This window comes from Haliaeetus leucocephalus, unplaced genomic scaffold (assembly GCF_000737465.1).
Source record: "Haliaeetus leucocephalus isolate CR32 unplaced genomic scaffold, Haliaeetus_leucocephalus-4.0 Scaffold848, whole genome shotgun sequence".
Lineage (NCBI taxonomy): Eukaryota > Metazoa > Chordata > Aves > Accipitriformes > Accipitridae > Haliaeetus > Haliaeetus leucocephalus.
In genome coordinates this window covers 10920653-10946558 of record NW_010973284.1, presented here as the reverse complement: position 1 = coordinate 10946558, position 25906 = coordinate 10920653, and the positions used below count along the sequence as shown (strand labels likewise).

General features: G+C 39.6%; 2 protein-coding genes across 3 annotated transcripts in view; one reads left to right on the top strand and one right to left on the bottom strand.

Annotated features, from left to right (window-relative positions):
- PIGK (phosphatidylinositol glycan anchor biosynthesis, class K) overlaps positions 1–2829 on the top strand; it is a 75777-nt gene extending 72948 nt beyond the window's left edge. The window contains exons 11-13 of one of the 2 annotated variants that reach the window (XR_775322.1): positions 272–452; positions 1880–1921; positions 2709–2829. Coding sequence is in view for 1 of the 2 variants with exons in the window: in XM_010582531.1 (XP_010580833.1) it covers positions 272–388 (117 nt within the window). In the remaining variant the exon portion in view is untranslated. Of the gene's footprint in view, positions 1–271; positions 691–1879; positions 1922–2708 lie in introns of those variants that run through there. The other variant, XM_010582531.1, reaches the window with a different exon arrangement.
- Positions 2830–12049: 9220 nt separating this feature from the next.
- The window catches only part of ST6GALNAC5 (ST6 (alpha-N-acetyl-neuraminyl-2,3-beta-galactosyl-1,3)-N-acetylgalactosaminide alpha-2,6-sialyltransferase 5), a 73650-nt gene continuing 59793 nt past the window's right edge, over positions 12050–25906 (bottom strand). The window contains exons 4-5 of the mRNA XM_010582530.1: positions 21040–21147; positions 12050–13603 (exon numbers count right to left, since the gene is read on the bottom strand). Coding sequence (XP_010580832.1) covers positions 13372–13603; positions 21040–21147 — 340 coding nt within the window. The 3' untranslated portion in view covers positions 12050–13371. The remainder of the gene's footprint in view (positions 13604–21039; positions 21148–25906) is intronic.

The window sequence follows — 25906 nt, the reverse complement described above, 5'->3', positions numbered from 1 at the left end:
GGTGTCTCAGGCACAGTTCTAGCGGCCTTTTTGTGGTACTTAACCTCTCTGCTTGAGTGGCAGCTCACCTCCCATCAGCCTTTCCATCACATGAAGAAGAAAGATGCTTCTACTTTATGAAGAAATACAGCTTATTGGTATTTTTCTCTACTGCAAGGATTTTACTTTTTTGCATTTGATAAACATAGTGCCTGTTTCATGTGAAAACTAAGTATAAATTCTTTGTTTTTCTCTTTCTGTTCGTTTTTTGTTTTGTTTGTTTGTTTTCCAGAAACCAAAACAAAAGGACTGGCATCCTCCTGGAGGATTTATTTTAGGACTCTGGGCATTGATCATCATGGTTTTCTTCAAAACATATGGAATCAAGCACATGAAACACATCTTCTGAATTTGAGCACGCAAGATGATTGCATTGACTGCTACTTTGGATTCATTGGTGTCACCTGAGTTCTGTATGTGTGTTAAGATTGTAGTGAAAAACAATATTGAGATCTTGCTTCTAAAGGTTCTTCTGAAGTCATCTCTTCTGCCTCTTTTTCTGAAAAGAGTCTAACATGGTTTTAATGTTAGACTTTTTTTTTTTTAACTTTGTCTTGTTTTAAACGTATGTTAATGGTTTTCTGAGGAATTTTTCCTTCTGGTTAAACTTAAAGAGGAGGGACCTAAACACAGTAACAGAATTTTTGAGGTTGATTGTGAATTGTAAATGGGCAAATTCTTTTCCCCGTACTTCAAAGTACATCTTAGATATAGTCAACTTATCACTAAAGAACTAGACGTTGTGCAGAACGTTATTTAAGATGTCATTTTATCAATAAAAACTTAAGCCATTTTGCAGACTTTGGTGTGACGTATTGAAAGCTTTCTTGACAAAAATAAAAATACTCTAGAATATATTGATATTTTTTTTCTTGTTCTTTTTTCTTCCCTGTTAAATACAACCCTTAGATCAGTCCTTTCACCTTAGGCAGTTTTGAGTCTAGGATTCTATGAGCTGGTGAAAGTGAAACAAAAATATATGATGACCTCACTGAATCTACTTCAGAAAATGCCAAAAAAAGTGAAACTATGACTTCACCATGTCCATTAGGAACCCTTTATAGGTGTTGTATTTTCACTCCAGCCAATATGGAGTCGGATGCTTTCAGGATTTTCAGTGCACTGAATTTTTGCACAGAAGAAAACAGACTCTGGCATCAGGATGAAAAATGTTATAAATTGTACTATTGTATTCTGTAGTTTCTGAGCTCTTGGAAAATGAGCTTTATCACCTAGGTTTTGTAATTCTCTTTTGGCATATTGATTTGTTCTTCTTGGACATTTACTGATGAATGTATGCTAAAAAAGTTTTGTCTGTATAATATGCTAATACTAGCGAAGAGAGGAGCAAATTTGTGCATGTATAGAAACAAGTCTGTCAGCAAGGAGAAGCTTTTGCAGTATGCTTTTGGAACCTGTTCTGTAGCTTAATCATAATAAAGCTTAGATGATGCATAAATGGCGTAAATGCTAGATATGTATCCCTAAAAGTTATTAGGAATTATTTGTAATCACACATAATATCAGGCAATATATTTTTCTTAGAATATGGTATTGAGCATTTTCATATTGTACACAACATACAAATCTGAGTGCATAAATATTTTTTGTTGTCCTTCTTTCTTCTCTTTCAGATTGATTGTGGCATCATAGCCTCGGGTTAGGGGTAGTGAATTTGTCAGAGCTGTGTGTATACACTGACTGGGAGGGCTACAGAGAAGGCAGCCATTGAGGCTTCCAGCTGTTTCGAAGGGCCGATGCCAGAGAACTATAAAAACAGCAGTGTACTACCTCTCTTGAGTATTAAAACCGTATTTTTTTTTCTCCATACATCTGCTAGGCTTGGATAGGATGAAGGTACAAAATGATCCATTATCAGGAGGTAAACACTTGCCTGCTATACCTCTTTGTTGCGCTTTTGGTGAACAGCAGGAATTGTTTTCAGTAGCATGTGCTAAGCACCAGGAACAGGAATTAATCTGTATTTAAAATAAAAGTATTCCTACATCACTGTCCTTATAGTTCTGTAAACTGATATTCTGTGATAAATAATACTAGAGATTTTTTCCCAGTTTGCTGATGAGACATTTTTGTATAACTGATGCACAGGTATCCCCTGCCAACAGCAATGCAACTTAATGTGAAAGATGAAAGCTCTGTTTGCTGGAGGTGCTTCCCTCAGAGAGGGAGGAGGTGAATGGGTCTAAGCAACATTCCTAGTGCTGGATCTCTGGATCCCTTCACAATGTGTTGGCTTTTGGGGTTGTTTTTTTGGATAGCACCCTTCATAAACAATGACTTCATAGCTGAAATCTGATACAATGGTGACTTCTTAAAATCAGAAAACCTCCCCCTGCCCAGCTATTTCTAACGCAACAATCAGCTAACATCTGCTGTAGAGAGACACTATAGGAATGTGTGGACATGGTATAGAAATGAATCCTGCAGAACTTCTTAGAGGATTTGCTTAGCTTTCATTTTTTAATCCAGCCTTTGATACTCTTTTTCAATGAATATTTTAATCAAATATTTATTTTATAGGCAAGTTTTGTCACATTTTAAAAAGTGACTAAAGTGAAGTTGATAGAGCTTTGTGCCTTGCTTCAATTGCAATTACACTTACTCAGACTCCTCAGGCCTTATTCAATTTTTCTCTTTCCCTCTTGCAGCCACCTTTTGCAGGAAGCGATAGATAGAAACATCTACAGAACTCAGCTGAATTTTGCAAGTAGCAGAAGATACCAAAGATGCTGTTTTTTTAAAAGCTTATCAGCTTAGGGAACAGGAGGCAATTAGGTGGGTTATTAAAATGCAATTTATGAATAGAAGCACTCGGTAAGTGTGCCAGTGAAGGTGATTAAATTGAAGTGAGAACAACAATTTGACTGGAATGCAGCAAACTATGCTTCAGGCATTTCTAACGTTTTTATATGCACAAAGTGAGGAGTTGAAATAGATCATTCTCGGAGTCACCATAAAGTTGCCTGTGCTACACTAATGAGACAGTATTTTCTATACTGTGATAACTTTTATTCCTTGAATAGTTATAGTCTGAAAGCAAGTATAGAAATGTCACAGAATTGTCTGTAAATGTGTTTTGTATATTTATTTATTTAGTCATCTTTTCATTTTCCCTGAAAGCCCTTCAAACTCAGTTTGGGATCTGGGCTCTGGGAACCAGACAAGTCATTCTCACTCACAAACCATTTGTGTTTTGCGGGCCAAACAATGTGCTTGTGCAGTATAGATGCTTCCTCCGTTGTGCACGGATGACTTTTTTTAATGGAATCCAGAAAACAAGCCAGATGGCAGTTTCCTGATGTTTCTTTGCATAGAAACTTCTAGAGCAGAATTAAATTTCAGCATTTTGTGAGTCTACGTAGGTCTGTGAACCAAGCATACCTGTGCTTGCAAAATTTTGTACATTCATGTCTGCACTCTGTACTATGTAACTGCATTGACAGGTCTTGCGATGGGTTGCCAGATGTTGTTTAGAATACTCATGGATGATAAAAATACAAGTAAGTTACCTCATTTCAGTTTTTCAGCTCTTTCAGGATCACATATTGAAATGCATTACTATTATTGAATTGAAGAAACGGTAAATTAACAGTAGGGTTATACTCACATACACATTCTCTCATGTCTCTGCACTTCATTTGATTTCTGAACTATCTATGAAATGCTGTATATGTTTGAGAATGCTGTTTTGTATGACCATGCCCAAATGTTTACACAAATGTATGACTCTTCAGTTTGTTACAAGTAAGTGTAGCTTAAAAGTAAGATTCCCACAAACATCAGTGGAGAAGGAAGCCTGAGCAGTGATGAGACAATCAGTGTTTCATTGGTCTATGCCAGCTGAATCATTTTATATTTATGTGGCTATCACCATGAAATGCTGTCGTCTTAGCATTAGCAGAGATCATAGACTCTTCAAAAGTATCTTTACTATTATCAATAGTGTATCTCTTCTAGAGAGGGGACTTTTGAGGGGGTTCTTTTTTCCCCCTAAAAGCTGGTCTCCATTATTGATTACAGAAGAGGAAATGTAATCTGGTTCCAATTCTGTGGCTGAGTGTCTGCAAATTGAGCCCATTTCCATCTCCTGTTTCAGCAGTCAGGGATTTACATTCTCTGGTACCACATCCACAAAATGTACTTGAAGTGAATGGATCTCATGGTCTAATGTACCTTCAGATGGGCATCATTGTGTGCTAAAGCAGGGCTGTGTTGCACATAGTACTCAATCAGTGATTTGCGAAGGAGCAAAGACCAGATTCAACTGTGAATTTATTGTGGGTGGAGAGCATTTGCAAAGTGATAAGGAGAGGGAGGTGTTGTACTGTATTCCTGTAAGAGAGATCTGAAGAACTGTCCCACTGAGGCAGACAAGCAAAGTCTGCAGCCTTGGCAATCCTGCTACTAACAGCATGTCATTCAAGTTTTTTTTGAAGCTCGAGAGCTTCTTCTTTCTCTTTGCTGATGGATGCTTAGAGGGAAGGAATAAAAAGAAGTTTCTGGTCTGAAGACTTCCAAAAACTGACCTAATTACCCCTTCAATATAGATGGGGAAATGAGATGCTGCCAGTTGCCCATAAGTAGTTAGATTTGATCTACTACTTGTTGTGTTGTGAACTGAAAAGCTTCTACAAATTCAGAATTATTTGGACTTGATAAAAATAGACGAAGTGGAAGGCAATTCACAAAGTGGGAATGGTGTATTTCATGGAGTCTGGGGCATTTGGAGAGAAGGCAACCTTTGCATGTGGTACAATTAGGAGAGAAAAATTGGGGGTGGCAGAAAACTCAGTGTCCCTGTGTACAGATCTTTCAGCTCTGTCTGTGTCACAGAGCTGTGTGTGACCTGGTAGAATTTTGTCATGCTTCTAGGCTAATTCACCTTTGGACTGAGAAGAAACATAAAATATTTCACCCAAGAGACTAATCTATCCATAAAGTTAAGAACTACAGACAGTAGCAGCATATATAATGAAAAGTGTCTTCTCAACCATCTTGCTGTATTCCCCTGGAATGTGAAGATCAAAGTCAGGCTGGAGCTGACAGAGTGGAAAGTTGTGGCTCAGTAGCAATGGCTGTCCTGACAAAGTTTCTTTTCAATATTCTACAAATCAATCATATGTGCCACAAAACCTCTTCTCAAACGTCCCTTCAACACTTCTGTACAATAATGTGCATAATAGTTTTTGCGTTTTTTAAGTGGTTAAAGGCAAATTAAAAAAAAATACAATGGAGAAATGTGTTTCTCATGGAAGATAATATTCTCTGCTGTGTGCACTTTACTACTATTTCTGCTTTCCTTCTTTCCGTGAACTTTTAAAAATAATATGCTGTAGGGAAATGCATCTTGAAAGCGTTGGTGTTTTATGATGGCAACTTGTATAGACTGTATAACATACTCTGAAATGAGCATTTCATAATTCACTGATTTCACTTGCAAGTTCTTTGAAATGAGTTACTTCTCCCTTAATGAGGATTTCTGCCTGATTTAGTGATTAAATTGATAGCGTTTAAGGTTTCAGTTCAAAGTTTATGAAGATGTACATGTATTAATGTTTGATTGTGCCACGTCTTCTTCCCCATGCAAATTTTAGATTTAAGCTTTTTTTTGTCTTTCTTTCTTTTAATGTATCTGCGCAAAGAACACTGAAACCTTGTCCAAAACTGAGCCAGTTTTGCTGCTGTGGCCAACAGGCTTAATAGAGATGCAAACTGTGTCAGCAGAGGTTATTTTGGTGACATTGTTTACAGCGATCCATTGTACAAAACAAGCTATACCAGAAGCAGACTGTTTCGATAGTATAGCAGCAGTGCTGGCAAAGCTCTAGCATAAATGCTGTTTCTGAAGTGATTTTTTCCACACTGCTGACCACTACATAGCTTTGGTGACACAGCTCTTTAGAGACCAGGCCACTGGGCTGTGGTTTATTTGAGAGATTCATGGCATGTCATACTAGTCTCTATGACAAAATTGGCTAATTCAAAATAGCAAATACATTTTCTTTCTTGCCTGCAACAGGACTTACTGGAATAACACTGTCATATATTAAACGCTTGACTAGGTCCACTGGTTTTGCATGTAGTGGGCATTTTAAGCTTAGGCTCTGTCCTTTCTTTATATCCAGTTCCAATATAATGGTACTTACTTCCTTTGTCAAATGCTTCGATATTTACCAATGTAGAGCATCACTAAGCATTAGATACTGCTGTTTGTTTTTTAAGTTACATCTCTGTAGTGGTTTTTTGTAGCTCAAAATATTATGGCTCAAATTGTGATGATTTTAGGGTCCTCTTACCTCCCTTAGTCTTTATAATGCAAGTGGAATGCCAAATAGGGCCATCAGTGTATCACTGCAATGTATGTTTGTATTTTGTACAGTTGTTTTACGTACCCTTCTCTGCAGTAGTCCCTATCTTTGAAATTTTTTTGGTATAGGTTTTCTGCACTTGCTGCTGTTGCTCCTCTATGTATAGCTGCTCCTTCTCTGCAATATCGTTTGCAATGGAGTGACGAAGAATAGCTTTTTAGTATTTTCTGTAATGCTTGTCTACAGATGTATAGCCATATTTTTTTAAAAAAAGATGCTGTAGTGGGAAATGTTTCAATTTTGTCCACCACAAATGAACAGTCCCACTGAATACCAGTAACCTCTTTCAATTTTGGCTTTGTGTGCAGCTTGGTTACAGCAAGGATGCAGTGGGGGAAGCATATCCTCGCAGGTTATAAATCTGTTCACTTCTTTTGCCTTTTTTTGTTAAAACATAAACCTAACCTAAACTCTTGCCTTCAACTCAGCCACACTAAATGGCTCCCTTCAGAATTTCCTTCATTTTGCTATTAACAGCTTCGCATCATGCTGTATGTTTGGATCCTAACTAATAAGATCCAACTGATCTGATAGCCAAAGTGAAGTTGGCAAAGTCCTAAAACCTTATAACTTGCTAAGTATGCATTATTCCTTTTATCTTCCCTGTACTTCAGGAAGTATCTAGTATCCTAAAAGCTACCGATATTACCTTAACAGTTGTCTGGGTTGTGTAAAGAAGCTGGCAGATTTAAGTATCACTAGGCATCTCCTAAAGGAGATAAACCTGTTCTGAGAAACCAAATTATTAAGAGGACTTTCCTTGGCTGTTAAAAAGGTTCCAGTCTTGCTCTCCATCTGAGCTAGATGCTTTGACATTGCTTTCAGTAAAATGAGAATGGAGTTACTATTGTTAGATCTTGTGGCTGCCTGGCACATCTTGAGTATGGCAGGACTGTAACTGGGCTTTAGTGTACAAGCTGATGTTCGTTGGATACAATTTTTTTTTTCATATTTTTTATTTATCTATTTATTTAGACAAGAGTCTAACTCCCATATCCTACGCGTAGGAGTGACCTATGGTAGGTGCCAAGAGAAGAGTACAGAAAAGCAGAGAAAATATACTGTGATATTTTCCTGGGGAATTCTGCTTGTAACCTTAAGCTGATGATGTATCCTCTTAGCCTCATTTCCTATATTCAGATGGGTTCCGTAGGTGAGGATCTTCTCTTTTATCCTGTGGTACCATAACTTCTTTGGAAGTCTTTTAAGAGACACCTTGCAAAACTAGTTGTGGAACTCCAAGTGGATTCATCACCTGGATCTTCTTGTTCATTTGCTTCAGAGAACTTTGAAGAACTTTAAATAGATTTGCAAGGCGTGACTTTTCTTACAAAAGCTGTGTTACAACTTAGCCAGTATATCTTCTTTATGACTGCTAATTCTGTTCTCTGTTACAGTTTTCCATCCATTTGTCTGGGTTGCTGGGTTGCTTGTCTGTAGTTTTCTGTCCTTTGTGTCTCCTGATGACTCCCGGTCAAAGTTCCGCAGTGAACAAAGGACACTGTATGTTGATCATCTGCTGAGTAGTTTCTTTGGCTTGGTCTGGTGTTCAACAGTAGGCAACACAAAGAAAGGTCTCTCTCTTCTGCTGGCAGTGCAAGAGTGTGTCCTGGGTGCTCTCTTGGTGGCAGCCCTGGGAGGCTGCCACAGAAGGGAAGGAGATGCTGGTTCACGGTCTGTTTCCGCATGTCTGCATTTGCCATGGAGCCTGTTCTACAGTCAGCCGTAATAAAAGTCACCATCTTTGTTTCCACTGTGGTACTGAAACTCTGTCCACACGGTGGTCAAAGGGTATCATTTGACATTTCATGTTTTGTAATTTTCAGTGTAGAAAACATTTAACAATCTAGGGGTTTTAATGGTATTTAGCATAAGCAGAGCCACCTTACAGCCATTTTACAAAACATCCTTTAAGTTTTATACTTTTCTGCTTCAATACAGAGAAATTTCTCACCACCTTAGACTCTTGCCCTTTCATATTTCCTAGGTTTTTTTAAAGGAGATTGTCCTTAACATTTTTTTTTTCTTCTCTTTCTCCTTATAAAATCTTGTGATATGCAAGGTGTGGTTTTGCAGTAGGCAGCTGGAAAAAAGTGATCAGTATTAACTGATGCATGAGGAAAGGTGAAGTATTGATACATCTAAGGTTTCTGTACTTTCTTCTCTTTTGAACTATGTTTTGCCATCTTACAAGTACTCTTTCACTGTTTAACTGTTTCTTTCTTTATGTTTCTTTATCCCTAAGCTATGTTTTTAATTGAACTAGAAATTGCATCCTCTTGCATCAAATACAGTACTTTCATTAGTCAGAGGTGATTATCAGAATTTTTCAGAGTTTTTGTGGCACATGTGATTGATATATGGAATATTGAAAAGAAAGTTCTGCTGGACAGCCATTGCTACTGAGCCACAACTTTCCATTCTGTCAGCTCCAGCCTGACTTTGATCTTCACATTCCAGGGGAATACAGCAAGATAGCACAAACCATGTTTTATTCCTTACTCTTTAGATTCCCCTCACCGCATCCCTCTATGTTTTTCCAGCTATTTTTAGATTCTTGTGTCCTTGCCTCCTTAGAGCTATTTTGGGTAAAAATCACTTAAGTTTCCTATGAAATTTGCATGAGAAATACTGCAGGACAAGACCCAGATAAGCACCTCCTGCAGAATACTAATTTATACTCCTGTTCATGTGTATGTATATATAATATATGAAATTGCCATTATGTGTTCTACTGGCTAGAGCCAGGGGTAGCTGTCAGCAGACCTGAATCTCTAAAATCTCGTTCCAAGGCTGTAGCTTGGTCTTAGTAAGTTTCTTAACCTCCCCCATCCTTAGTTTCCTTACTCAGGAATAAACAGTATTAACTTGTCTTTCTGAGGTGCTTTAACACTTTGGATGGAAGGTTTTCTCAAAGTGCATCGTGTTTTTGCTTTGTATGGTGATGCTGTTAGCTGGGCATCTTGCAACCATTGTGCCAAAATAACAGAAAGCAATGCTTGCATTTTTCTGTTCTTAGTTGGAGATTTTCTTTATCATTCTGAATTCCAGTTGCACGTATCATGGCATAAGAGCTGTTGTGGAAGATGGCAAAGCTGAGCTACAGGAGTGTGTGGACCACACCTGAACGAGACGTAAACAGTGCGTGGCAGTAATGGGGTAAGATTGTGTGGCTATAATAGCGCAGAAATGTATATAAATTACAGAGGCCGTTAATATGTTTTGGAGAGCTTTAAGGACTTTAGCTGGTTGAAAGTTGTCGTTCACGATAAAGCAGAACTCATAGCTTCCTTAATGGTTCTCGTGACCTGTTCTCTGGAGGAGTAAGATTTGGAAAGCCCCAGTTTGAGCCAGAAAAAGGAGACATAGTAACCGCTAGCCTAAAAAACAGGAAGGAGAAAGAACCCTCCTAGAGAAGAGAAAAAGGAGCCAGCGAGAGAGAGAAGACCCCAGACCCAAACATTACTATTGGACCAGACACTGGTGTGAGGGGCAGGAACTTAGATTGCAAGGGTGGAACTGCCCATGGAATTTAGTGTTTGGGTTCCTGCTCCAGAGGCACCCAGCTCGAGCTGTCTAAATTTGTGCTTTTTATTTTGAAGGCCTTAATTAGAGATTCTACGTTGGGGAACCTAGGGTCGAGCCTGAGGGAAGACGCAGCACCCGAGGGCGAGCGTGTGTGAGGAGTCGGAATGGGCACCCGCCGGCTCGCTGGGGTCGCGGTCCTGGCAGTTCAAGCCTTGGGTGGCTCGTGTGCGACTCCTTGACTGGGGTGTGAATGCTCGGGCAGCGGCTTCTCCCTTAACAAGAGCTATGGTTCTTCAGATGACAAATAGCTACTCTGACAAAGCCAAGCATAAAAGCATAAGGTATGCAAGGAGTTCAGAACTAAAGTAACATAGATCTTAAAATTGCTGACGTCTGTAAACACTGTTTTGCAACAGTTTTTAATATGTGAAATGATGCACGCTGAAGATCATGAATCGATCAAATTGTAGTGATGGGTGTAAGATGACAGCATAAACTAGAGAATGGAAGCAGTGCCTAGTTCGTACTACTTATCTCTGGTCTGACAGCATTTTCCGTCATAAATCTGTTTGGTTTATAACTAGGCCATAAAACCTTACTTCAGGTTGAAATGTCGCAGGATATGCTGTAGTTCAAAAATTGTGCTTTTATAGAAAAATACATCAGTAATTTTGTAAATTAAAATTGCAGCACTTTAAAAATTACTTATATTTCTTTTGCACTCTTATAACTTGTGCTTTTTGGACTGGATTTATACGCTATATTAATCTGTGTGATCAATCCTATTTAAAACTTGCTGTCTCCTTGGCTTCATCAAAATCCTTTTGCAGTGAGTTTTATATATACAGGTGTGACTTGGAAAATACTCCTTCATACTTTTTGTAATCGGATGGCGGAACTTGCTGAAACTTCACAGGAGGTCGATGAGCCTAAAGTTTGGGTTTGTTTTGTTTAAAAGAGTGGATGTGTATAAGGGTAACTAGAACACATAGTTGTTAGAAACTGAAGGAGTATTTACAATCCTTAGCTTCACTCTGTTAGGAGATTTAGTGTCAGTTTATCCCATGTTTCTTCTTCACATTCTTAACGCTTCATCTGATCTACTTGGAATTGACCAGTCTTGCAGACAGGAAACAAGCATGTGGAGCACAACGGAGCCTCGCAAGTCCCTGTGTTTCTACTGAACACTAAAAGTAGATCGGTGTAGTCTATTTTAAAATGATCTAAACATTGAGCATATACATCCTGCAGCCCTCGATTAATGGAAAAACTAAGAGCTCTATTTTAGAATGACAAGATCTTTTTATTATCATACCACTAATAACAAAAGGATGGTGGCATCAGATGACCTACTGTGATCTGTACCATCTCTTGCAGTCACATTAGAAATAATCTGTAAATCAGTTTGACAGAGTTCATCAATTTGAGCAATATATGCTGGATACACACCCCAGTACACATGCTGAGAGGGTCAAATTACCGTTAGTTCAAAATCCAGTCTGTTTTTTGTAGAATGTTGTGAAATCAAGTGGAAGGAATAAAACACAATCAGTGACAGAGGGAGAGTTAACACCAGCTGACAAGAGACAGGTTACAAGCATTTGGCAATTGTAGAGCTTTGCATTCAGTTTGTACGCCGAGTGTGTGTGCCAGGAAGAACACCAAAAGAAAGCTTTTAAGGCAAAATAGGTTATAGTTTCTCGCTCTTCGATAGTGGGGAGGGCTGCAGCAAGGAGTGTGGCTCTTGCAGGCCTGCTCTTCAGGTCCGGGCAGTGTTACAGGGGTAACACTGTTTTGCCCCTGACAGGGCAGTTCACTTTGTCCCCAGAGAATCGGGGTATCTGTAGGGCAGCTGCAGCTATTGCTATCCAGTCTGGGAAAGAGGAAGACTGTGGGTCATACATGGGTTTAAATGATAGTGAGTTTGGTCCCAGTTCTACGTATCGCCTCTGAGGTTCAGCTTCTTTGATTTAAGACTTTTTAAGGTAATATCTTTGTTCTAGCTTTAGTATTTGTCTAATGAGAGACACCTTTTGTCACCTGAGGTATAATGTTTCATGCAATAGTTATTCCTACTGTTTACTTTGAAGAAATTGGAGATTTAGTATTTGTGAGGCAAAAGGAAAAATAATACCGTAACTGAAATCTTCTTTATTCACAAGCCAAATGTAACGCAGTAATTCACACTGTGAGGTTTCATATACGGCACTAGCATTGTCCATCCCCTTTGTTCACAGGGAGTCGCCGTGCACGTGTACTTCACGAAAAAACTGCCAAGTGTAACTTTGCTTTTTTCAAGGGGACAATTTTGTACTGGTGGAACTCTCTTCCTATCCCAACTTCAATGTGATCCAGGATCTCTGAGCTCAGTGATGATCTTGGAACAGTGGAAGGCAGAGATTTTTGCAGGTGCAATGTTGTAATCTTTTTGGCTAGTATGGCTGGTATTGTAGTACCTGGTAGTTTTAACTTTTTGAATTCAGAAATTTGGTCATGTGATTTGAAGCAGTTGCCTGGTTTGTAGTCTGTTGCCTCAGGAGGGTTGCTCCTTCAGCCTCTTGCAGGACTGCAAGAGGCAAACCAAAACACAACCCCTCCAGCCTGAGCCTGGTCTCTTCACTGAAAAGCGTGCTGCTATAGCCAGTGATTTTTTTTTCATAAACTTTGCCCTCCTTCCTTCCACCCCTAATTAAAAAACAGCAGCTTGAGAGCACAGCAGCAAATGCACATTAATATCAAACAGAATTTTCACTACCATTTTCATATTAACATGAGATGTCAGAATGTAAAGTTAGCTAGATCTGCACATGGGACCATTCCTGCTGTTAAAGGCTTTATACTGGAATGGAGCCCACAATTTTTAGAAGAAATGCAACATTTCCAGATCAAATATTAATTACATGCTATATAGAACCATATTTTTCAAACAAATTTTATAAATAAAAAGCTAGGCCTTCCAAACCATCAGCAATATTAATTTTGGATTTGAAAGATTATGAAAGATAAACAGCCATGTAACTGTGAATTAGAAAAATACTGGCCTAGGTTGCATAAAAACCTCCATTAAATAAATACTGTAAGTTTTCACTATGAAAATTCAGTGGCATTGTACTTTAAAAAAACATAATGAATTAACCATCCATTAATGATACTCAAGTTGTTTTTCACAAATCACATACACATACAGGAAGTCAGATGGCCAAAAGAGGCTATATACTGGATTAATGCACAGTTTGACAGAAAGTACTCTTGATATGCTTCTGGTCCTTCATCATAACTTCCTGACTGTTGCTGCAGTTATCAGCTGCAAATCCTGTTACCCTCCTCCTCTAGGTTGCCTTGCTGTCCCAGGAGGTCCAACACCCGAAGGCTGATACAGTAGGTGACTGTGATTGCGGTCTTGTGCATTCATCCCTCAGACCACTGGTTTAACCTCAGGGTGATTTACAGTGAGTGGTTCTGGTTTCCAGTCTGGTTGGAAAAAGTGAATATTGAATGTCCGTGCCCAGTTCTCAAACACTCGTTTCTCTGTGATGAAACGATGATGACTGCCCTTTCGTCCCCGCTCGTGTGAAATGTACATTGTGCATTCATCAGGTCCCAAAGGTTCATAATAATGATAAGGTACTGAAAGATGATTAGGATCCCTGTGGAAGAAAGAAAATAGATGGAAGCCTGAGATGTTCTTTTTTTCCTGATTGAAAAGATGCTATCTTTAATAAACTGATGGGCTCAAATCCACTTTTTCTCCCAGTTAAACCAAATTTCTAGGTAGCTGTATTTTTCTTGCATATTTAATACATCAGAATGGGGCAAAGGTGTTTTCTTTGCTCTTTCTATTGCTCTCCTCTAATCCCCTCCTCCCAGTTAAATAAAGGACAGCAGTAGCTCAAAAACAAGGGAGAGTGCTGCAGGGCTGTGTTACTACTATGAAATTTGAAGCAAGCTGCTTAAAAAAGATTTATATCTAGATTGTGACTCGTAAAAAGCCTTGCAGAGGTATTTACTGAACTGGGGGAAGAAAGGGAAGGGGAAGATAGAGGGGAGGCGGTTATCTGTGTCACATCAGCTCTGTTGAACATTCCCAGCACGGTGCACGAGGTTCTGAGTGCACAACTTCAATGGGAGTATCTGCATGCCAGGTCAGTGATACAGTCTGCTGTTGCTGGGTTTATAATCAAACATCTGATGCACAAATGACTTCTTTTTGATTTTTACAATGGCAACTTTCATGTATCTAAGCTAAAAATTAAAACCATTCACCCATAGTATTCTTCTGACCCTGTGAGCCCATCGGCATTAACCAGCAGGAGATGAGTACTCATGTGGTGACATGTAGGATATGCCAAAGACCAATTAGATATTTAGGATAAAGTTCATTTTTAGCAGTTCTAACCTCAATGTTTTGATGTTACATTCTGTAAAAGGCACATTTGTCTTGTAATAAGCCAGAGTGATTCATTCTCCTTTTGTCTTATTCTCTACATTAAACTGTACCCATTATGTTTTTACTTTGGGCCACAGGCATTTTGGGCTGACAAGAACTCATACAACCCTCTCTGACATAAATTCAAAGAAAGAGAGATAGCTGTCCCAGACAGAATAACCCAATGGTACTGATCTCCACAGTTGCTACTAACTATTCTGTAGTGGCAGAAAAGTTAATCCAAATATTACCATTTAGTGAAGCTGTGGAACTGCTCTATGTTAAAGCCTGAGCTGAACAGGACCCTAGTACAAAGCAAGAAATCTCATGCAGATTCAGGGCTGTCAGCTCTAATACAGAGTTGATTATTTTCATCTTGAAGAGCTAATATTGAAGCTCACTTTCAATTGAATGCATCCACTATCTGTCAGTATCCTGTCCTGGTCATTATTTTTACTGTGTAATTCTCTACGCAATTCTCTAATTTTTCTTATTTTAGCATTAACCATATTGTATATGCAGTGGTAATGTATGATATTGCTGCTGCTTTCCATTTGTACCTTAGATTAACGTTTTAATTCAATCAATCTAGCTTCCTGGTAACACAACACGGTGATCAATCTTACAAGACCAGAATAACAATAAAATTACATTTCTAGAATAAGATGGATTCTAAATCTACTGTATATATTCTCACCGGAATACATACGAGTGAAAAGAAATTCTTCAATACCTCACCTACAGAAAACATTTGTAATGTAAAAAATAGCCTGCATATAGAAATCTAATAACTTTTTTTAGCTACAACTATTAGACCTTGATCTTCAATTAATTTTTCACAACTTTTTTGATACATTGGACCTCTCATTATCATCTCTTAAATGAATCATTTGTATGGTTACTGTAAATCTAACAGCATACATTTTAATGGGATTTATTTTTTCTTAAGAACTACTGAAGAAATAGACCTCTGCCTCTCATTCAGACTGCTCTTCCTTTCTGCACTGAAGCTGAATTTTACTTTTGTGTTCTCGAGGGTAAACCTTTGTTGCTCAGTGTAAATTTACTGCTTTAAAATTAGGATTATTAAAGTTGGAATCGTATCTCCAACAGACTGAACAAATGCAGTCACAGTGGAAATAAGTTGACTGCTGAGGGCCCAGTACTGCAAAGTGAGCCTCTGCAAGGCTGCTGGCCCCAATACCTCTGGGTAGATTTGGTTGGGATCCTCCCTCTGCTGCCCCACCCCACCCCTTTTTTTTTATGAAGGCCTGAGTTGGGTTTGCAGAACATGAACTGGAAGAGCAAAAAGCAGGAAATTAATCGCTGTATGGCTCTTCCCTATTCCTTTGCTGTACGCTGAAAGTAGCAATGGATGATGGTGATAACTGGAATCAGATTTCTCACGGAGGACTTACAGGAATGCTGGTCATTTTTTTTCCTCTCTGCACAAACCCCAAAGTATACAGGTACAAAGGATAGGTGGATCAGACGGAGAGAGGAAGGCGAGAAGCCTTGATAGTGGTCCTCCCTCTTCTCCCTCACTCTGGTAACTTAGTACTTACATAGGGTTACACTCTTCTGTTGCCCCTGAAGCAACATTTTGAAGCCCATACCTCCCAGTAAGTCCTTTATCTCTTATATTATCAGTATTCTACCACTGGCTTTCTCTTTTGAAGACAGGGATTCCGCATTACATCAAAGGCTCTGAAGCTAACACCAGAGTATCCTAGGTGGATGCCCTTAGCTCCAGGCTGTAACAGGCCACTATATTTCGTGCAATGACCTGTTAGAAACAGTGCAGAAATACCTGCTGCACAGGGCCCGGCAGGAGAGAGAGGCAGAGGAGCACAGTCCGGGCACCCTGTTGGGTTCAGGCATCCCCTGATGAGTGCTCTCAAGGCTCGTATGCACATCTACTGGCTGAATTGGAGGTGAATTCAATGCAAAAATGAAAATGCTGGTAGCTTTAGACCTCTCCAAGACTACTCTGCAGCTGACAGGCTTTGAGGCTAAATTCCAAATGTATTTTGGATTTAGGAACTCTGAAAGGCAGTTAGATACCTAGGACATTTTGTCTGAAGTCTCGCCTTTCATGGGAGTTCTGGATTCCCCTAGATTGCATGCTAATAAGGTTTGGATTTGAACTCTGGCTTGAGTAACTACACCATAACCCAAATTAACTGTACTGTGTTATCTTCTAACTCTGCAATTAGCTTGTGTCACCAGCAAATGAAATGCATGAGTAATTTCTATTCGGAAATTGCTTGCCACCTCATTTATTAACATTAAAACAGATGCTGTTTTATCACTGACTGATACTGGACATTAATCAGTATTTTGTCAGACTTTGCATGCATATTAATATCACAGCTGGGAGGAATCTAGGAAAGTTCCTCTGTAAAATATACTATACTTCCTGCCTAATAGCCTGCCAGCACAGCAACTGTGTAAGTGCTTGTACCCAATGTCAGTCATCTACTGTTTGCCACTTCAGTGCACATTTTCCCACAGATGGTATCCACCCACAGTGAAAGCTGAAAATACAGCAAACAGTGTTTGCCTCAAAAGAAACAAGGCAGAAAAACAAGGCCAACCTATACCACGTTCTGGTCAACCTCTTCCTTTACAAATGAAGAGCCATTATAAATCAACCCACTAAAACCATATGGACTCACATGCTTTGTAAAATAATTTGTATTTTGAAATTTTGAAGGGTGACTAAATTGTCATTAATATGTTGAGTGATGGGCAAGGTGCTGTGCCAGGACTATGAAGAAAGATTTCTGGATCATTTTTTGCCTTCTATGCTCAGGATCCCATTTCCTTGACCTCCATACTAGCCCTGTTTTCCAAACCATTTATGCACTTCGTTATTAAGTTATTAAGGTAATGAGGTGAGATTCAGGTATATGGACCAAAGGGCATGACTATCTCCCATACAGTTTACAATCCTGTGAGCAACCTTCTTCTATCAAGCCCTTGATAAGCCCCAGGAAATGTAACTAGCACAACTGCTTCTTTGCACTTGATTTAAAGCAACTGAAAGTGGAGAGAGGGAGGTAAGAAAACACTAGATTTAAAAGCGGTACCCAAAGGAACAAATTAAAGGATTTCAAATGCCAATTTTCAGGCAAATTATCACAGATGGGAAATGGCCTGGCAGTCAAATGAGGATTCTTGCAGGAAAATGATCTGGCTGCATAATTGGAGCAAAAATTATTCATATTAGTTAAAATCAGGCTCAGAATTAAGTTTGTAAGTTTCTGTGAGTTCCAGAAGGCCCATGAAGAGGAGGGGGTGTTAAAGACGACTCTTCTCACTAACACTTTGAGTTTTCCTTGTGTGCCTGTGCACCCAGAGATATCTGCAAGGAACCAACCTCTCACTGCTGCTGACACTCCAGTGGACAGGAATTGGAGTTACTACAAGCCACATTAGGGCTTGTCTGTGTCCTTCCCACCAATGCTGCTGAGCAGCCACTAAGAAAAGCAGCAGCATTGCAGAGCCTTCAGGAATTGTGGTGCTATCTGTGCACCACATTCTGGCTGCTGATGTAGGGAGGCAAGGGAAAAATCCTTGATGTCCCAGTTCAGGAGTGAGTCCTGTGCATACAGCAGGCTGCCAAAGGGAGCTCAGAGAGGGAAATGCTTCCCATCTGGGGTGCCAGTTTGCTCATCCCTGGGCACTGAAAAAAAAATACAGCAAGATGTGACAAAAGAGTGAGAGGTGCACACACTCTCCAAAATCTTTGCACTGTGCTTGGAAGCATAAGCTTCCATCTTATTCTAGAATGTGCAAGTCAGATGTATTTAACAGCATGAGAGCAATATCAAAGCCCTTAACCCTTACGACAGCATAAATCTGTGGCAAAGTAAAGGGATTTGATATTGCATATAGCTTTGCTGTAAAGTACTGGAAATTTATAATAATCAGGTTACCAATTCCAGTTCAGCTATAAAAATCAATGTCCAGTGAAAGTAAATAGAAATGAATCTAAAACACTTTTGTTGCAATTAATAGTGACAAATCTTTTAGTCTGTACTCCAGACTCCTTCACTAGACTATTTTTCCTGCATGGGTGGGAAGCAATTTGGTTAATGATCTTAAGCTAATAATTTGTAGTAGAATCAACAGTATGATATTCACGATACCTTTGAGATGTCCTTCACGTTACAGATGTGATACTAATTTAGTTCCATGACAGTGATCACCCACGCTCATTACTTACTCCACAAATTAATACTTAAAAAATAATGGGTGCTGAAGTTGTAAATTCAGTGATACCAACTCTGAATAGAAATAAGAGTATTAATTTTTTTTTTTAATCTTAATGATTCTTCAGTTGCATAGTAACTAAAGTACCTACACCATTTTGCACACGGATGAGAGAGGTAGGGTGGTGGTGGTGGGGGTGTTATTGTTGTTTTGGTTTGGGGGTTTTTTTTGAATGATAGATTTGTATTTTGTCTGACTGAAAACCGGGAAATATGGCTTAAAATTACAGAATCTTTCTTTCTGCTATTCTATTTTGCTGTCTTATTTCTTTGAAAGGAAGCACTGTTTAACTTCTTAAGGAGTGGCTGAAGAGCAAACTAAAAAGGTTAACTGCATTTGTGGCAAGGTGTTCCTTTCATAGATCTTCATGTATAGCTTCTTCCAGGCATGACAACTACAATTTTCCCCTTCATCATCTGGGGAATAAACCTGAAGTAAAGACACTTTATATTATTTTGATTAAGAAATGACCTTTTACCTTTTTATGACCAGGTGAGTATACCTTTATGTTAAGATTTTTTTATGCGGGCTGTAAGCATTATTGCTTCTCTTGATGGTAGGCTCGATTAAAACCTTTCTTGTGTTATAATTTAATATTATGTCTATCTGATTTCAGTGTATCAATTCTATGAAAGCCTTTCATATGGTTTCAGTGACAATTTTAACCTCTCTTAAAAACAGTTTTGTTCTGTTTTTTTTTAAGTTATGTACATGTATCTAAACTAATCTGACTTTGCCTGAAAAGTTAGGATTGAGCATTGCTATGCAGTGAACTGCTGTCTTCTGCATTTTTAGATCATCAGTTTATTTAAGAATTACTTTCATGTGCCACTGAAATACAGCCACTTCTGAAGACAGACAGACCAGCCACTTACAGAAACTGAAGTGCGTCTTGGCCAACTGAAATGACAGGGGAACTGAAATGCTGTGCTGTGGAAGGTATTTATGTTGTCTGGAATATCTGATCTAGTTTGTTATTTTCCTTGGAGAATTCATGATGAAATCTGGCAGTACATCACAGCATTTATCATCAGTGTTTTGTTATAATTTGTAGAAATTCTCATGAAGTGGAATTTAGTGTTGACATTTTACACTGTAATTTCTTCAGGGATTTCTAGTGTGGGCCCAGGACAAATGCAGATTCCTGAATGATCCTTTTCAGTGCTCAGAAGAAAGTCAAAGCAGTCCTGCTCTTTGATAGATGAGCTAACCTACCACTGCAGCCTTGCTCCCCTTGCCCCTGCAAGGCATCTTGAATTAGTCCATGAACCAGACTTCAGTGAGATCACTAAATTTGCAACAGAAAACTCAAGCGAGTACTTCTTGGTGAAGGGGATTTGTGAGCAGGTGATGAAACGTTACACTGATGCCTGCCATCGGTCCAGACTGCCATTACTAGCTCTGTGCATTACTGGGTCACCTAACAGTGCAAATGGGATCAGGACTAGGTGTGGACGCATAACCACGTTTTTCTGAAAGGCCGGAGTGCTAGGCCTAGTAATGGATGGACAGGTGATATTTAAGTCAGCATAAAGATTGCTGATGTAAAACAAATTTGTGTGAATTATAGCGGATCAGTACTTTGCATCATGTGGCCAATGTGATCTTGGTCCAGTACCGGAAGTCCTGAAGACTTTCCCTGTATCACTGATTCATAGTGCGAAAACTTAACCAGGGCCTTGGGTCCCAGTCCTGAATATGGCTGGAGGCACAAAGTAGCTGTAAAATGTACACAAGCTGTTACTTTATAAAACAAGGTGAAGGGGTCACACAGCTTCCACTGACAGAATTTGTGTGCTGCTTCTACTGCTTGTGGCCCACACCCTGCATGCCCAAAATGGATGATTAAAGGACTGATCATCTCTTCTGTGGGTCCAAATTCTGGGGTTTTTTTTTGGCGGGGATTATTTAGGAAGCTAGTTTACTGGAAGATTGGGATTCATGTGACAGAGATGAAACAATCTTAATCTGAGTTGTGTAGGAAGTTCAATTTAGAAACTAGTCACTGTGAGAACTCTGTTCCTCTATTAACTGGGGGGAAACTTTAAAAACAAATTGAAAGTAACATTTTCTAGTACTCCTTTTTTCAGATTAATTTCATGCCAATTATTACATTACTTTTAGCTGATAAATATTCAGAGACTAAAAGAAACCAACAAGATGGATTAATTCTCCCACACTACAAACAAAATTTTTAAATATTTTATATAACATAATTAAATGCTGTTTGTTGTTTTCAGAATCAGATCTTGGGACATGTTAATTAATTGCTTTAAGAGGACTGAAGACATATTGCAGAGAAAAAAACCTAAAAGATTCAGATATTTATCTGTAATGTTCAACCTTGTTGGCTAATAATGGTTCCAAAATAAATCCTACCTGCAGAAATCCGGTGGCACCATGCCATAAACATTTATCCTGTCACAGAGCTCTAATGCGATAGTCATTGTGAACCAGCCCGTGCTAAGCCAAGTGTTGGATATCTTCCTGAAAGCAAAAACATAATTAAGTTTCTAGGCTAACAAATAATTCTTGAGATATCTGAAGCAATTTCTGGGCATTTTTTTCATTCTTGTGAAAGGTTATGAAAATTGGGCAACCAAGACTACTTTGATCGTTCATCTTTTAATGGTTTTGCTAGTGTCTTCTGTCAGTAGACCAATCTATGCAGAAACTGCCCTTGCTGTAATTAATTTTTGGGCACAGCAATGTTAATATTTAGCTGACCTTTTGGCAAGTTTACTTTAAGTGACTGAAACTTCATGTCCTATATTTATATTCCTCTGCTAGTAATCTATACACATCTATAATCACTTAATGGAGCTTACACACTAAGTGCTCAGGAAGACGCATCATGGGGGATGAAGAGGGCTGCTTAAAATGCTGCCTCCCACAGCACACAGAGGAGCCTGTCTGTTGGAGCAAGATCTGGCCTCAAGTGCTTGGTCTAACCATCTTTCCTCCCACCCCGTCCATGATTTGGTTTCTAGAAGCTCCCAGCCACTCACTGTGACTGCTGGCAGGAAACTTGTAGTTAGCTGCATCTATGCCTGTCCCTTACCCAGCCTGGGAGATCTTCATCCTAAGTGCTACCCCTCTGCCTGCCCCGAGTCCCATCCCTGCCTGGTGGGACCTCTGAATGTGAATGACAGTGCTGCAAGGGAGCCCTCTAAGGCAGCTCCTTTCCTGGCATCCTCTGCAGGCTAGGAGAAATCTTCAAAAGAAGCACAACTGATCTCAGCATTATTTATGCAAAATAGGAGATATCTCCATGTAACTGCTCACAGATATAAGACGTTTACAAGATGTGCTTAAATTTTGCACAGGTTCTTATCTGCAAAATGGCAATAGTAACATTTCCTCTCCCTAGCATTTGCTCGTCATTGCTGTTTAGGGTGTAAGAGCTGGGCACTATAATGGTTACTGGTTGCCTAGCACATGCACTGGAAGTCCCAGTCCTGTGTTAAGTTCTTGCACTGTCCCTACACCAGCAGAGAGCTGGCAGTTTTGGGACAGGAGGGTCAAGAAAATGCCAGTGAGGAGCATGTCTTAAAGATGTCGTAAAGGCATATTTAGGAGCAGCCCTACGGGACCAAGTCAGGCACCACTCTTAGAAATGGAGGCACATAAAGAAGTCAGGTATTTGCTCCAGAGAAAACAAGTTCACTCAAAGGTCTCCTTTCAAGTACTGTTAAAGGAGACAGCAGGTCTCCCTAATGGCTCCTCAGCTAGAAAAGTCCTGCAGGAAGAAGTTCAAGCTTGTGTCATTTGCGACCCAAAAAGGCCTCAGATTCCTGATGACAGCCTGTCACAGTGACTGGCTCTCCTTACATCTCTTACCAAAGCTGAGGCACTGTGAGAGCAAGTGCAGGCTCTTGGATGGCTTATGCGCTGTGTCAGATTGTACTAATACGGAACACACATTAACCCCATCCCACCACACCTATATCTGCCTGACACCTGCAAAATTTTGTGACACCCCCCCCCCAAAAAAAAAGCACAGCAGAGAACATGAGGTTCTCATCAAAGCAGTCACCTGGGAATCCCAGGTCCTGAGCCCAGTTCTTTTACAGTTTACCCAGTGATAGCAGAATGCACAACAGTCCTGGAAGCGGGGACCTGAAGTCAGAACAGCCACTGCAAGCAAGTGCCAGCAATCACTAATAAGTAGTTCAGCAGGCAACAGCCCACCATAACAGCTTCCCAAGCTAATGCTAAACAAGTTGGTTCCAAGTAGGTCACCTACAGGGCAGTAGGAGGGGGATGTTTTGAGCACTGTCAGATTGAGGAATGCCTTGTACCAAGGTTTCCGATTTCCTCAGTGAATTAGACTATTGCAAAGAAAAAAACCCAAGTAGTGGTATCAGTGCTGGTTGCTTAAAAGGCACTTCTAAACATAAGGGAATTCTTTAACCAAAAATGCCTGAAGGATGCTGGGTAATTTGTCCTGTCCTTTGTGGGTCACCTGGTAATGTATGAACTGAAACGTATGTTTTTACTGCTCCTGACATATAGACTTTCAGGCTAAGCTATCATTTGGAGAATAACATGATTTAAGCATCTCATTAGTTCCAATTATGGGGCCTTATTTATTTTCTGAATTTGCACTTAAGCTTGGGGGTGGTGGTGCAATTTGTCACAATGTCATAGCTGGGTCATAAGCTCAGCAGAGGCCTTCAGGCACTGCAACAATACAAAACAGTAAATAATAATTTTTGGCTCAAAATTATTAGGAAAGGGAAAGGTAGGGAAAAGCCTAAAAAATTTGCTTTCCTGCCGCTTGAGTGTTTCTGAGCCTATGAACTGCTAGGTAATTCAGGAACATGTTCAGGCTAAGAGTACTTTGGAGCTTGCATAAGGCCACTGTTTTAGGTGCCTAAGACCTCATATTCCAAAACCAAGGGAGCAATTATATCGAGACCATGACCAAAGTGGCTGGGCTTTGCACAGGTCAGGCAACCCAGCTAGGCTGTCTGCTGAGTTAGTTTTCTTTTTGCTTACACACACTTACGCTGTAATTTAGTGTTTTCAATAAACAGGAGAATAACTGAATTTAAATAAACTATTTTAAAAGCTAAACAATGAAATAAAGATTTAAGAACTTACTCAAGTACCACTTCGGCCTCTTTAAATACCATGTCTGTAGGACAGCAATATAGAAACAGGGTTACAGTGTCTTGCCTTTTCATAAAAGATCTGAACAAGAGTCCAACAAAAGAATACTGTTTTTATACCTAATCAGCTGTAATGAAAGAATATGAAGAACTGTCATGTGCTTATTAGGGGAAATTATCAGATATTCTTTTATATGATGAACTAACACACTGTGCTGATAATTCTGTAGTGCACACTAAATTACAATTAAAGGCCTTTCTGCTCCACCAAAATCTCATTTATAATCTCTATGGAAATACTCTTCCTGCAGTTATTTCATTTATGCTTCCTTTATCTAATTACTATAATATTGGTTCTGAATCGTATTTTCTTAATGTACCCTTATTCAATTATAAAGTTATTTTCAAGTACAGTTACTTTATAATACCAAGTATATTGCTCTGCATCCTTTGTCATTCACCATACTATTTAACTGGCAATGTTTTCTGAAGGTTTCCCTTCATTTCAAAATCAGCTTTTTTTTCAAAAAGCACAATACATCCAATTACCTTTTTTCTCATCATTTTCAAGACAGAAATGAACGGTTTGATTATTGCAACCTTTCAATCAGGCTTCTCTCTCCCTCCTTTGTTTTTTGCAGGCACTAATGTCAAGAGCTCAGCAGAAATGTCCCAGGGAACAGCAACATTCTGGGCTATACAATGTTCCGCTCCTGTCCCCACAGCTACATAAATTTTCCTCCATTACAAATTCCTTCCTACCCATGTTTCTTTTCATCTTCCCTCTGTTTTTCTGTGCTGCCTATTCATTTATTTTCATCTCCCGTTTTAATCTTCTTAGTCCTTCAAGTATGCTGTATGTGCCCTCTAAAGGAGCGGTTCATACACAGCAGAGCCTGCAATTTCTTAAAAGCAACAGGACCTGTTCAAGAGGCTGAATTTTGCTGGCATCCAAGTGCCCTTGATTCACACTGGGAGTTCAGGGTGACCATAACTGAGTCCACTATAAACTTGTTACAATGTCATTAATGTCTCAAATGCCTTGAGAATATTTCAGGAGCCAAGACTGAGCCTGGTGCCTGTGCAGAAAAAGAAATGCTTTCATCACATGCACAGCTATATGCCTCCTGCTCCAGATGGGTGATGCAGAACCAGAAAGAGCAGCTTGCCTGAAACTGCACAGCAAGTGTCAGGAAAGGAATGGGACCCTGGCTCCCCATGGCAGAACTGGCCAGACTGAAGCAGAGGAGGTAAACTGTTCCTCAAAACTAGGGACTGCATGTGGCCTTACGCTGAAAGAGTAATCCAGGAAAGGAGATGGCAGTGTGCATTCCTTGTGCACAGGGTCTGACTCTTAGGGCTGATGGTGGCCCGTGCTACAGTGCAACTACAGGCTTTGTTAACTTTCATGCCTTTGAAAATACTGGGCATACAGATAATCCTTTGCACTTTTCTTGAAGGGTTCAAATGCTTAATTCACCTTCTCACTTCGCTCTACTCTGGGTGAACAAACCTGGAAAAGACATCAGAACTGGCAGGGTATCCCCCCTTGTTATCCTTCCTTCTTGTTCTGGCAGAGGCAGAGTCTCTGGCAGAGACTTTGAGGATGAAGAGAAAAGGACCTTTAATGGTAAGAAACTGACCAAGTTACTGTGTGCTCTAGTGCTAGCGTGTGTCAATCAAGATCTCAGATACATAATTTGACCCGCTATAACTGAACAGGGTTCTGCAAGCAACCATGTGGGGTATGACAAAGGCAGCAAATGCCAAGCAAAGATACAGTCGCCGTCAGTGAAGAGGATACAACAGTTTCCTCTAACACCAGTTCTGCCTTTGTTGTGCAGCCCAGAAAAGAAAGTCCATGCTCTTGAGTCCTACCTGTCCACAACAGGATTGAGCCCAGCTCCAAGCTTTGGTGTGTATGTATAGTATTTGTGAAGCTAGAAAAATCTCATCATGAGTTACTGCACAATAAACCTACCTCTTCATTTGTACCTAAGTGGATACCCTGTTCCATTTTTACAGCAGCATATTTTGTAAGTAAAAAATAGGAGTTCATTAAAAATAGATGTATTTCTTGCTAGGAAGTCTTTGGTTTAAATGCCCATTTTCAAACATTATATGTGAAAATG